Below are 13,805 nucleotides of genomic sequence, written 5' to 3' on the forward strand. Positions count from 1 at the left end.
CTGGGCGCTCAGGGCTCGATCTCATGACCCTGAGATCATGACCTGAGCTGATATCAAGAATTGGCGCTTAACCAACTGAGTCACCCAGGTGCCCCCTCTTGCCTATTTAATGCCTACTCAATCATCACTTCTGTAGGGAAATCTTTCCTTCCTTCTCTGATCATATGTCAGTTTCCTTTGTTTTCCGCTTTCTTTCCTTGCTTTTATTTCAGTTTGTAATTATATAATCATCATTAAGGATGTCTGGTAAATGCTCTTTTTTCTTAGTAGGCTGTAAGCTCAGTGCCTGACCTTGAGTAAGTTTTCAGTAAATATGTGTTGGTGAATAATCTCCAGTCTGCTTGATTTAAAGGGTGATTTAAACCCAACAATTGTCTTCTAAACTCAATAATCAGGAGTCTGCCTGATGTGGGTCCCGTTCCAGTATCAGAGGTAATGAGATCTTAATGGGTTGTTTCTTTCACCCGTGCACATTTGGAGATGTAAATGCTTTTTGATAGTGTTCTGTGTTAGAGGGTAACCTCCTAAAATGAAGGGCCATGCCTAAAATGGTCTTGCGTGCCTTTTAATATTATGTCCAGTGGGCACTATGTGTTCATAAGAAGGAGGTATGACGTTATGGAATGATTACATCATTTACTGAAAAAGGATGTTAGTCACTGAAAGAAAGAATCATAGCTATCGAAGAACTTATTTTCCTAATGAATTTTATGAAACCGTGTGCTGTACATATCTTGGTTGAAACCACTCATAAGTGACCAAAGGTCCTTATGTGGCCTATTTTAGAAAATACTGCTGTGGTGGTTATTGCTGTGGGTAAGTTACTTCTGAATATTAAGTGAGGCTGAACAGGATGTGGTTCTCTTATTAGATCCAGTTAAACATTTTATGCTTTCTCCCCAGAAGTACATACCTACCATCTTCTTGGATATGTTGTGATTGGCAAACACTGGCTGTTGCTAAGTGCACTGGAGGTTTTGTTTGGCATTTTGTGGATCGAAACACACGAGTCATGACAACGCTTGTTACACAGTGAAGGGCTTTGAGATGACTTTTGCATTCATGAATATTTCCAAACAGTAGTCTTTGGCAGTTCAGTAGCTGGGCAGCCATAAGCCAGTTTTACTAGTGTGTCCTCTGAGGCCTCTTAGATAATTCCAGGAAACCCTCCTTTATGTGACCCCTTTCGTATTTCTTCAAAAATGAATGGCTCTCCTATATGTCTTTCACAAAGACCACAGGCCCTGGAAACTTCACAGAGGTCGGCAGAGGTATCCATCCAAGCTCAGGAATAATTCTGAGTAAGACAGAAACAGAAGGAGAGGTTACAGACTATGACCCACAGGCCAAACCCATCAAATCTGCTCTGCAGATGTGTTTATTTGGATCACACGGTGTTTCTTTTTTAAACATTTAAATTAGTTGCCAAGTTGCAAAAACTGGGAATTTTTACTTCAAAAAGTCTGGATATATGACTTGCTTGAAAAATTGGAAAAAATTTGGCCACTTTGGGATCCACATTTCTGCACTGGCAGCCATCAGCGGAGCTGAGTCTCCACAGAGACTCCCAGGCACTGCCGTGCGATCACCGATGTTCTGCATTCATCTGAGTCACCATCGTGACCTTGAGATAGGCTGTGAGGTTGAGAATAAGTGGTATCGTGAATAATTACGAAGGGGACCGTCTTTTACTTTGAACTCACATGATCTCTTTGATAAACACATGGCACACTTTATTCAAAAGATGAGATGAATTGATGATTTTTGTTACCTGGAAACGTAAGGACAATGAAAATTCCCTCTTTGCTGTGGACCTTGTCACATCGCGTCTCTTCTGACAGTTCTTTGTGGACTCTATCAGTTCTGGAAAGAGGTCAAATAGCATTTGACTTGGGTGGAAGGAAGCCTTCTAAACTGGCAAAGGCCAGTTCTTAAATGCCATCCTGGGGAGCACATCATTCGTTCCTGGGCTGCCTCCCGCCTCCTTCGGAATTTTGAGAATGAAATGATCTGGATGAGACACTTCCCTGGGCAGCATTTTCGAGATGTTTGGACCACAAAGAATGCTCTGTGTTTAATCTTGTTGTTTTACAGCTGCACAGAAAAGACTGTTTAAAACTCTTCTTTATATTTTGTCTTTTGGGGGAACCCTGTCAGGAAATTTACGACCGTCTCTTGGAAGTCCCGGTCACTAGGGAGCAGTTACACCACTATCGGAATGTGGCCGAAAGTGCTCGAAGTGACCTTGCTGCAACTTTGGTCAAATTTGAATGTGCTCAGTCTGAGGTAAGATTATGCATCTTCATGACTCAGAAGTGGGCCATTTTAGTTTCTTATTGAGTGAAGCAGAGTGTAGAGGTGATTAGACATAGGCTAGGATGGGCTGCTTGGGTGGCTCAGTCAAGAGCGTCTGACTCTTGACTTTGGCTCAGGTCATGATCTCATGGTTTGTGGGATCGGGTGCCACGTTAGGCTCTGTGCTGACAGCGTGGAGCCTGCTAAGGATTCTGTCTCTCCTTCCCTCTCCGCCCCCATGCCCCTGCTTGTGCATGCTCTCTCTCTCTCTCTCTCTCTCTCTCTCAAAATAAATAAAGAAACTTTAAGAAACAGGAAGGGGGGGATACAGCTTTACAACTTTCGGCGAAGGTTATACTTATTCCGTTATGGTGCACCTACTCCCCTTGTAGAGAATTCCTGAAAGGTTATGCATTTGCCGTGGTGCAAAGCGAGGTGACATGGGCTACATTCTGGAAGTCAGAGGGGCTTCACAGCCTTGAGAGAGTTGGGGACACCTGATGGCTTTGGTTGAAGCTGCCTTGGCTTTGGGGCATTTTTGGCATTTTACTGAATATGTTCCTTTAATGTGGACTGTTTGCAATCTGGAGCTCTTAGGATGGAATTCTGGATTCCTGGGATAGTGGTAGTTCTGACTGGCTGGGGAGATTCTAGGATGATGATTGGGATCCATCTACCCTCCTGGCTGAATCTGGTCGATTATGGAGTTTCTTGAGAGAGTCTCTCTAGGTCCATTCTGTTCACAGCCTGGTGGCCCTGAGGGAGTCTTAGGCTTGCCTGGGAGATAACTAGTGTTTTCACTAGGCTGTTGGGACCTCACCGAGAGATGATTTGATACCTTGTATGTGTGCGAAAAATTGTATGCATGTATACTCCCGGTTCCAAATCAGTACATGCATTCATAAAGTTTTCTTATGGGGGGGCCTGACATCCTATTAGGGCACAGACATCGTTCAGTATTTTGATGGCACAGAATTCATAAGTTAAAATGTTTCTTTTGTATACATCTTGTAAGGATTTTTCTTTTCTTCCATATTTTTCTTGGAAATGTTATTATATTATTATTATTTTATTGCCCACAATAAGGATCTAGAAGGCAAGTGGAAGAAATACAGTGATATGTCAAATAGTCTGTATCTACTTAGGAACCACTTGTGGCCATGAAATTACAAGTATTTTAAGTTTCTTGTTTCATTGTCTGTCAGCAGCAATAGCAGCAACACAGATTTAGAAAATGAATTACCATTGCAAAATATTTTATTGCTTTTTGCAAAAAAAACACCACAAATGTCTCTTGAGTGGCACTGAATCACTCCCAAGACATTGCCCCAATGGTTTTGAAAGAGACATAGTATGAAGTCCATTCTTTAGGCATAATTTCTCATCTGGTGATACAGACGCAAATAGCAAAAAAAGAAAATAAAAGTTGGATTGGGTCATGTACAAACGTGTGAGATTTGAAATTATAGTTTTGGGTTTCTTTATTTTTTTAAATTTTTTTTCAACGTTTTTAATTTATTTTTGGGACAGAGAGAGACAGAGCATGAACGGGGGAGGGGCAGAGAGAGAGGGAGACACAGAATCGGAAACAGGCTCCAGGCTCCGAGCCATCAGCCCAGAGCCTGACGCAGGGCTCGAACTCACGGACCGCGAGATCGTGACCCGGCTGAAGTCGGACGCTTAACCGACTGCGCCACCCAGGCGCCCCTCTTTATTTTTTTAAATTAAAAAAAATTTGTTTAATGTTTACTTATATTTGAGAGAGAGAGGTAGAGCACAAGCAGGGGAGGGGCAGAGGGAGAGGGACACACAGAATTTGAAGCAGGCTCCAGGCTCCTAGCTGTCAGCACAGAGCCCGACATGGGGCTCAAACTCAGGAACCGTGAGATCATGACCTGAGCCAAAGTCAGACGCTTAACTGAGCCACCCTGGCGCCCCATGGTTTTGGGTTTCTTAGAGGTACTTCGACCTTACGCCACTGAAATCCTTTTCCTCCTTTTATGGGTTTTCTATGTTAGCTTCGAGACCTCCGATCCAAGATGCTTTCGAAAGAAGCCTCCTGTCAAGCGTTGAAAGCTGAAATGGAGAATTACAAAGAAAATCATGCTAGAAAATCATCTCTCCTCACCTCTCTGAGACACAGAGTTCAGGAGCTGGAAGAAGAATCAGCAGCACTTGCCACTTCTAAAATTAGAACCGAAATCACAGCTCACACCGCAATCAAGGAGAACCAGGAGTTGAAGAAGAAAGTTGCGGAACTAGACGAGAACTTACAGTAAGGGTATTTCGATGTATTTGTTAGTTGAGTTAGCGTTAAAATACTAGCTTCTGATAGCAGGACACACGCTTGAAGGTCCTGGTGTTTTGCCTTCTTTGGCCCTGAAACTCAATTTGAAGAAGAAAAACGTTATTGACCTCAAATGTCTTTGGAGTCTTGAAAATTTTTCTCAAGCTCATTTCTCAATGTTACCAGGAACCTTGACAAACAAGGCCTTGTCCTAAGCATGTTTATGTCCAATTGATTAGGGCTGCAAATGCCTGTATACATAATTTGGAAGATTTTCTGTAAGTAGAGGTTTAACCAGAGGTGGTGGAATACACAGAGAGGGAGGTGTTTATTCAGAAGCTGGCTGTAAAAATACCCCAGGAGCCCAGACCACTCCAGACCACCCCGAACACTCCTCATTAGATTTTATTGGCAGTTTATGCAGAGAACTCATGAAATCTGGGTTTTCCACACTTAGTTCTGGCAAAAGGTAATTATTGAGACAAAACTGGGAACTAGTTGTTCCTAAAATATACCTTTAAAATTCTATGTGTCATAACTTAAATAACTTTAATAATAGGATATTTGATATTTATTTTACTTACTCCATCTTTGAAAAAGAACCCCAACACTGGGGCACCTGGGTGCCTTAGTCGGTTGAGCGTCCGACTTCGGCTCAGGTCATGATCTCACAGTCCGTGGGTTTGAGCCCCGCGTCGGGCTCTGTGCTGACAGCTGAGAGCCTGGAGCCTGCCTCAGATTCTGTGTCTCACTCTCTCTCTCTGTCCCTCCCCCGCTCGCACTCTGTCTCTGTCTCTCAAAAATAAACATTAAAAAAAACCCAAAAAACCCAACACTTCCAACTCTTGTCCTCTTTTTGTCCTTCTGCTTATAGGAAAACTCCTTCAAATGTGTGTATAGACTCACTGTCTCCAGTTCTTCTCCTCTCCTCTCTTGGGTCTACTCCACTGACACCTCTCACTAAGGTGACCAGTGACTGTATGTTACAGATTAAATGATCAGTCTTTATCTTACTTGACCCACCAGTACATCGGTCACAGTTGGTCTTTCTCCTTGAACCAGTTTCTTCTTCTGACTGCCAGGATACTACACATGGCTGCTTTGTACCTGTCCTCTCTAGCTGCCCTGCTGTAGTCCCTTTTATTTTTCCCATCTCATCGACTTCCAAAGACTGGAGTGCCCCGGGACTCAGTCCTCGAATCTCTTCTGGTTTCTATCTAAATTCGCTCTCTTGGTGATCTTGTGTCATGACGTTAAGATGATCTAAATGCTAGTGACTCCCACATGTCTCTGTCTAGCCTAGATCTCTTCTCAGAGTCAAGACCCACATGTTTTACTACCTACTGAGCATCCCCATGTGGATGTCCAACAGACATCTCAAACCTAACATGGCTGAAACGAAACTCTTGCTATTTCCACAGAATCCTCCTGCTCTTTTCCTTGTCTCCTTTAGTGATAATTCCATTCTTCTAGTCCGTCAGGCCAACAGTCTTGGTAATCATCCTCAGTCCTCTTGCTTTTTCACACTCCATGTCTGATCCTTCAACAGGTCCCATCATCCCTGCCTTCAAAATAAATCTAAATTTTGAGTACTTCCCATTGCTGCCCTAATTGCCAGTAACCCGATTCAAGCGACTACCATCTCTCTCCTGGATTTTTGTAGTAGCCTCCTAAGTGATTTTCCTGCTTCCACCTGTGCCCTTCGTAGCCAGAGTGATCCTATAAAAACATTCAAATTAGATCTTTTTGGTCCTATGCTCCGAATCCTCAATGACTTCTCAGGGTAAAGACAAAGGATATTCTATGACCTAGAAGGCTCATCCTGACCTGGTTTTGCTTCCATTCTCTCTCTTATTCTTTCCACCTTCGCTGTCCTTTGAACATAACAGGTGTGATCCTACCTCAGGACTTTTACACTTGCTAATCCCTTTGCCTGGAAAGCTCTTCCCCCAAGTATTGCATGGCTACCCCTCTGCTCCTTTTAGATCTTCACTCAGAAGTCACCTTTTTATGAGGTCTTCCATGAGTGACCACATCTAAAATTTTACCCTGCTCCCCCCCAAATATTTCTCACCCCCGTTCCTGCTTAATTTCTTCTCTCCAGCTTTTTAAATAACATAGTATATATTTTACATACATTAATTTTGGTGATTGTCCATCTTCCCAACTAGAACATAAGCTCCATGAGGGCAAGGATGTTCATCTGTTTTATTTACTACTATGTCTTGAGTATCTTTAATAGGGCTTGGTCCATAGTAAGTACCCAATCAATATTTACTAAATAAATGAGTAATAAAATGATATGTAATAAAAATATTTTTTTAATATAGAAGATTGCCAAAAATATTAAAATTACTCAAGACCTTATGATTCTCCAAGAGTTGATACTTAACATTTTGGTGGACAGGTTTTCATATAGTTGTACATAAATTATATCATGTAATGAACTATTTTTTACTGAATAATATATTGTAGATATTTTATTTTATTTTATTTAAAAAATTTTTTTTTAACGTTTATTTATTTTTGAGACAGAGACAGAGCATGAACGGGGGAGGGGCAGAGAGAGAGGGAGACACAGAATCGGAAGCAGGCTCCAGGCTCTGAGCCAGCAGCCCAGAGCCCGATACGGGGCTCAAACTCACGGACTGTGAGATCGTGACCCGAGCCGAAGTCGGACGCTCAACCGACTGAGCCACCCAGGCGCCCCTATTGTAGATATTTTAAAAAGGCATTCATTATATCATTTTTAATAGCCCATGATACCCATTGCCTGAGATATTGTAACTTACCTAACCAGTTCTCTTTGCTATTTCCTGTAGGCACTTAGGTCAGTTCTACTCAAAAAATTATTATAAACCAAGATGCAATGAATATTCATGTGCATTCATATTTTCACATTTATGTGATTATGTCCTTAGGGTAGATTCCTGGAACTTTGTTGGGTCAAAGTGAAATGCGAATAGAAGTGGAAATAGTTCAGCAACCCTTAGGATTGAGAAACAAGATTGAAATCTTGGAGAGAATGTGTGGAATCATACATGTAAATCCATCAGAATCATAGCATTAACTGTGCCTTTCATGAGTCAGAGAGATGACTAAATATTACCTTTTAAATGCTGAAAATAAGAACCTAGAGATATACTGATGTTGGTCTTTTATTGTTATACATTTTTCTAAATAGAAATTTGATATGATTTTGAGTATATGCAATTACATGCTTTGTTAATCTTTGAATAGAGTGAAAGAATTTGCAGTAAACACTCAACATGGTAAAAAGGGAAAGCAATAATCATGTTTATTATCTAGGGTACTGAAAAAATGATACCAAATTACTGAAATGATTCTAATTTGTCTTTAAAGTATGTCTATTTTTTTTTATGATCTCTTAGTCTCTAACATTTAAAGCATTAGAAATAGACCATACTATTTCAGCAAACCTATCTGAGATTTGAAATGAAATATTCATAGCAGAGCATTATCAACTGATTTTCCTTGACTGGCCCGTATCAGTACTCTTTAAAAACTCTGGATGTGTGAAAACTAATAATAGTCTTTGCTGGTGATTTAACATCTCTTTTTTTCCAGAGGGGGAGCATCCCCTGCTCCTGATATATTTTTTATTATAGTTATGCTTGGCCATGGACCAGGGAATGCCCTAACTAACCCTTATAGATCACTGTGTAATGTCTGAAAATAAAACAAAGGATGATGCACTAGAAGAAAAATAGCAGCGGGGTGTTTGGGTGGCTCAGTCGGTTAAGCATCCGACTTTGGCTCAGGTCATGATCTCAAGGTTTGTGAGTTCGAGCACCACATCTGGCTCTGTGCTGACAGCTCAGAGCCTGGAGCCTGCTTTGGATTCTGTCTGTCTGTCTGTCTGTCTCTCTCTCTCTCTGTCCCTCCCCCACTCACGCTCTCTCTCTGTCTCTCAAAAATAAATAAACATAAAATATTAAAAAAAAAGAAATATAGCAGCACTGTCCTTTTTACTCATGAAAACCCAAAGGAGACCCGTGACTATATATATCCATGTGTGATCTAGAGATTTATTGCTGCTTCTGCAAATCCTAAATGGTGGAGGACAAGAGGCAGAGAGTCTGTTTCCTTTGCTATTACCAGATCTAAGATGCCATGAAGATTTTTCTACATTTCTGCAAAGCGTAGATACCCAGGATGTTTTTCACTTTTCTTCTTCCCTTGTGGGGCTTGCATGACAATGATGTGCTCTGTGTCTGGGAAACTGTATTGTGTTGAAAATGGTGATAGGATTATGGAGAACTTAAGTTTCGAACTTTGTTTGATGAATGATCTCTTGTATGGCGTTAAAACTTGACTTATTTGTTAATTCGCCCTATAGAAAGTGTTTAAAGGAAAATGAAGAGAATAAGAAGCAAGTCTCAAAGAATTGCAGGAGACATGAAGAATTTCTAGCTCAACTTTGTGACTGCTTAGATCCGGACAAGAAGAATGAAAAGGCGTCAGATGAAGATTTAATTCTAAAGGTGTTTGTATGCACATGAAAAAGAAGATAAATGTAGCGGTCATTCTGACACGTGCCATGAAAGGAAACGTTGTGGTAGAGTGTGGGGGTGATAGGAGAATGGAACAGTAGCCCAAGTACAGCATTACTTGACTGTGTGACCTGAGATAAACCTTAATCACCTCTCTGACTCAATTCCACTGTCCTTTCTAACATTATTTGGGATTACTTGCCCTCCACAAAGGATTAATTGTTTTTGTCTAAAATATGTTCAGGTTGCCAAATACGATTAATTATTCATTTTAACAATGTATTTTGGGGGAGAGTATTTTTAGTTACAGACAGAAACACACACACACACACACCCCCCCACACACACACACACCCCCAAAACCAACTGTGTCATTTTTGGGATACTTCTTGAGTAGAAGGTTAAGATTAGTTCTAAAGTACTTTTTAAATTTTTGTTGAAATCAAATAATAAAAATCCTACTTTAATAGTAGGTTATGAGTAAGATTAAATTAGTTCTATCAAGTGAATAATTCACTTGGCACATAGTGATTCATTAGGGCACCTGAAAGTGTTGGGGCTCTCGCCATATCTTTGCTCATTTCACACCTTACATATCCTTGCTTCCTCGCAGATTTCCTTGCAGCCAATCTTTTTTTCATTAAAATTGAGGTGTAATTGACATGCAATATTATATTAGTTCCAGATGTACAGCCTAATGATTCGATACTTATATACATTGTGAAATGATCACCATAGTAAATCTAGTCCCCATCTGTCACCAGAAAAAGTTACAGAAATTTTATTATTTTTTTCTTGTGATGAGAACTTTCAAGATCTGCTTGCCTGCAGTTTTCAAATATGTACTAAATACCATTGACTGTAGTCACCTTACTTCACCCCACATCTTTATGACCTATTCATTTCACAGCTGGAAGTCTGTACCTCTCACCCCCTTTTACCCATTTCACCGTCCCCCCAATCCCCTCCCCGTTGGTAACAACCATTCTGTTCTCCATATACATGAGCCTTTTTGTTTTGTTTGTTCATGTGTTCCGTTTTTTAGATTCCACATGTAAGTGAAATCAGAGTATTTGTCTTTCTCTGACTTATTTCACTTAGTATAATACGCTCTAAGTCCATCCATGCTGTCACAAATGGCAAAATTTCATTCTCTTTTATGGCTGAGTAGTGGTCTATTATATATATACTAGAATTATTATTATATTATATGATATATAATATACGTTTTTTTTAACATTTATTTATTTTTGAGACAGAGACAGAGCATGAATGGGGGAGGGTCAGAGAGAGGGAGACACAGAATCTGAAACAGGCTCCAGGCTCTGAGTTGTCAGCACAGAGCCCGACGCGGGGCTCGAACTCACGGACCGCTAGATCATGACCTGAGCCAAAGTCGGCCGCTTAACCGACTGAGCCACCCAGGCGCCCCTATAATATTATACATTTATATAGTCTCACATCTTTATTCATCTGTTGATGGACACTTAGGTTGTTTCCCTCTCTTGGTTATTGTAAATAATGCTTCAGTGTACATATGGGTACATATATGTTTTTAAATAGTGTTTTTATTTTGGGGGGATAAATACTGAGAAGTGGAATCCTCAGTCATATGGTAAATCTATTTTTAATTTTTTGAGGAACCTCCAGACTGTTTTTCCACAGTGACTGCACCAATTTACATGCCCACCCATAGTGCACAAGTGTTCCTTTTTCTCCACATCCTCACTAATAGTTATTTTTTATCGTTTTGATATTAGCCATTCTGATGGATGTAAAGTGAAATCTCATTGTGCCTTTGATTTGTATTCCCTGGATAATTCATGACGATGAACATCTTTTCATGTGTCTGATGGTCATCTTCGGAAAAATGGCTATTCATGTCCTCTGCCCATTTAAAGATATTTCTTTTTACATTTTTAAATTTATTTTTGAGAGAGAGAGGCAGAACACAAGTGGAGGAGGGGCAGAGAGAGAGGGAGACACAGAATCCAAAGGAGGCTCCAGGCTCTGAGCTGTCAGCACAGAGCCGGATGTGGGGCTCGAACCCAGGAACCATGAATTCATGACCTGAGCTGAAGTCAGTTGCTTAACCGACTGAGCCACCCAGGCACCCCATCTGCCCACTTTTTAAAATTAAGTTTATTTATTTTTTACAGAGAGCACACGTGGGCATAAGCGGGGGAGGGGCTGAGAGAGAGGGAGACAGAGAATCCCAAGCAGGCTCCTCGCTGTCAGTGCAGAGCCTGACTTAGGGCTCTGACCCACAGACCATGAGATCATGACCTGAGCCAAAACCAAGAGTCGGACACTTAACCAACTGACACCCCCAGGTGCCCCCATGCTGCCAGTCTTAAAGACCATGCCTCAAAGTTGTAGGAATAAGCTTCCCAACTGCACTGGCTGACAGCTGCAGAATAATCTTATTTTCCTTCGGGAAGTGTTCCTCTTCACCGATGGGTTTCGATAGTCCAGGCCTAGAGTCCACCCGATGAGCTCCAGGGTGCTGGGCACATCTCTTCCCCCTCCCGGTTGCTCAACTGTGACTGGGAGCCTGGATGTCAAAGTCCCCTGTGCAGGGTCATTTGGGGGATTATTTTTAAAGCCAAGTGATAGGGAGAAGCAAAGAGAATGAAAAAACTCCTTCTTTCATGACCCCCTTTCCTCACATCAGAGACCGTCTCCAGGTGCTAATCCGGGTGTCGGTGCTGCATTCATTATGCCTTATGATCTTCTGTTTTCCAGATGCTTTGACATGTGGGGCCTTGCTGACCCGGGAGAGACTGTCTCCCGGGGTTAACCAGTTCCTCGTAAAAGAGGCTCCTGGGAGCATGGTTTTCCTGTGCAAACCAACCACTCCCACATCCCTGCCCTTCGCTCTCTCAGGCTCTACCCTCTGGGCCACTGCCCCCCTTCCCTAATCACCGCGGGGCTGGGCACCAGACAAGTGGGGACCCCTGCGCTCCTGCAGTTATTCAAACTAGCCAATCCCAAGCCTGCGTACCCCACCTTGCTCATTCCTTCCTGTGGAAACTGCCACAAAGACTTGCCCCTGTTTTCTGTTGCTTCTCTGTGTCTCCTGACTGACCTGGCTGTTCCCCGTGTGGCCTCGTGTGGTGTGGCCTGCCCCCTCTTCTTGAGCACTGAGTAACAGACTCTTTTTCAGCGGCAGCTCTCTCCGGATCTGTTGGCCTCAGCATACCCGAAGAGTGATAGAAACTGTATTTTAAAACACATATTGGGATCCTAGGGCTTTAGCATCCCCAATACGTGAGCAGGTATTTAAAAAAGAAAATCACTGGTCAAGGTGCACAAAGGTTGCTGTTTTGATCAACACTCACGAGGTGTTCCCCTGAGAAGTGGGACAAAAGCACTCCTTCGGTTTCAAAGCTGTGTCCTCACTTTTATTTTTCTTTTAAGTTTATTTATTTATTTTGGCTTTTAAAGTTTATGTATTTATTTGCACGCACACATGTGTGGGAGGGGCAGAGAGAAGGAGAGCCAGAATCCCAAGCAGTCTCTGCACCATCAGCGCAGAGCCTGATGTGAGACTTGAACTCATGAACTGTGACATCATGACCTGAGCTGAGATCGAGTCAGATGCTTAACCGAGTGCACCACCCAGGTGCCTCCACTTTCTCATTTTTAAAGCTCTCCTAATGTGCATGTGCACTCCCAGGAAACCAAGGAGGCATTCCAAGGAGACTTATTTGGCATTTGTCCATTTCGCAGATATTTAGTGAGTGACTACTATATGCTGGACACGGTTCTGGGCGCTGGTGGTGTGGCAGTGAATGAGATAAGACTGAGTCTGTGCTCTCCTAGAGCTTTCGTTATTGTGAGATAAAGATGAGGGGGAAATAAATATGTAGTATTCTGCCATGTAGGAAAAGGTGACAAAAAACCAGTCGGGATGTGGAAATACAGAGGGAGGCAGGTTAGAGGTGTGGGAGGTTAGTGTAGTAGACTGACCAAGGAGCGCCCCTCTGAGGTGGGGACTTTTGGAAGCTGTTGGGGACTGAGTGTACACACAGGCGGAACAGTATTTCCTCAGGAAAGAGGAAACAGCCCTGAGGTGGGAGCAGGGCACCACGTTGACAAAGCTCTGAGGCTTAAGGATGGGTCACTTCCCCCCAGAGCCCTAACACAAATGCTGACTCGGGAGTGTGAAGTCTCAGCCCTTCCCATGGGCGTCCTCAGGGCCTTACCCACTGAGCTGTGCAGAGGGGGTGGGATGGGGGTGGGGGGCTTGTTCCTCGGGACCAAGGATCCTGTCTGATTTCATTGTCCCTCCTCATACTTCTTACAAATCTTATTAATGCTTCCAGCTAACAACCCAAATGCACAACAACACAGAGTGAAAAGTTCTCCTAATCCCACTGATAACCACTGCTTGAGCGTGTTATTCCAGATTTTTCTATGCTGATATTAATTAGAAGGATTTTCTTTTTCAAAGGAGAATCCTGCTTTCATCTCCGTAGGGCTCCCCCCCACCCCCCCGCCCCGTGCCAGGTAGTGCCTTGGAGGCAGTTGGTGCCATGAGATGGGGGCAGAATAGAACTCCCTTGCTTCCTCACCTACTGGAATCTCTGTAGAATATCAGCTCCCCCAGATTACTGAAGCCAGGGGCTTGCTGACGCTTGCTCTGTCACTCGCTCTGTCGGGAAGCATTTGGCAGGACTGTCCTCCGTGTTGCTCTGTGGCTATCT

At 42.6% G+C, this 13,805-nt stretch overlaps 1 protein-coding gene across 6 annotated transcripts in view; it reads left to right on the plus strand.

Moving 5' to 3' along the window:
• CCDC170 (coiled-coil domain containing 170) overlaps nt 1–13,805 on the plus strand; it is a 105,595-nt gene that overhangs the window by 40,693 nt on the left and 51,097 nt on the right. For 3 of the 6 annotated variants that reach the window (XM_058735665.1, XM_058735664.1, XM_058735663.1), the window contains exons 2-4: nt 2,158–2,286; nt 4,314–4,570; nt 8,943–9,087. In XM_058735665.1, coding sequence (XP_058591648.1) covers nt 2,158–2,286; nt 4,314–4,570; nt 8,943–9,087 — 531 coding nt within the window. The remainder of the gene's footprint in view (nt 1–2,157; nt 2,287–4,313; nt 4,571–8,942; nt 9,088–13,805) is intronic. The other 3 variants (XM_058735666.1, XM_058735667.1, XM_058735668.1) reach the window with 2 other exon arrangements.

Source organism: Neofelis nebulosa, chromosome 6, assembly GCF_028018385.1.
Source record: "Neofelis nebulosa isolate mNeoNeb1 chromosome 6, mNeoNeb1.pri, whole genome shotgun sequence".
Taxonomy (NCBI): Eukaryota; Metazoa; Chordata; class Mammalia; order Carnivora; family Felidae; genus Neofelis; species Neofelis nebulosa.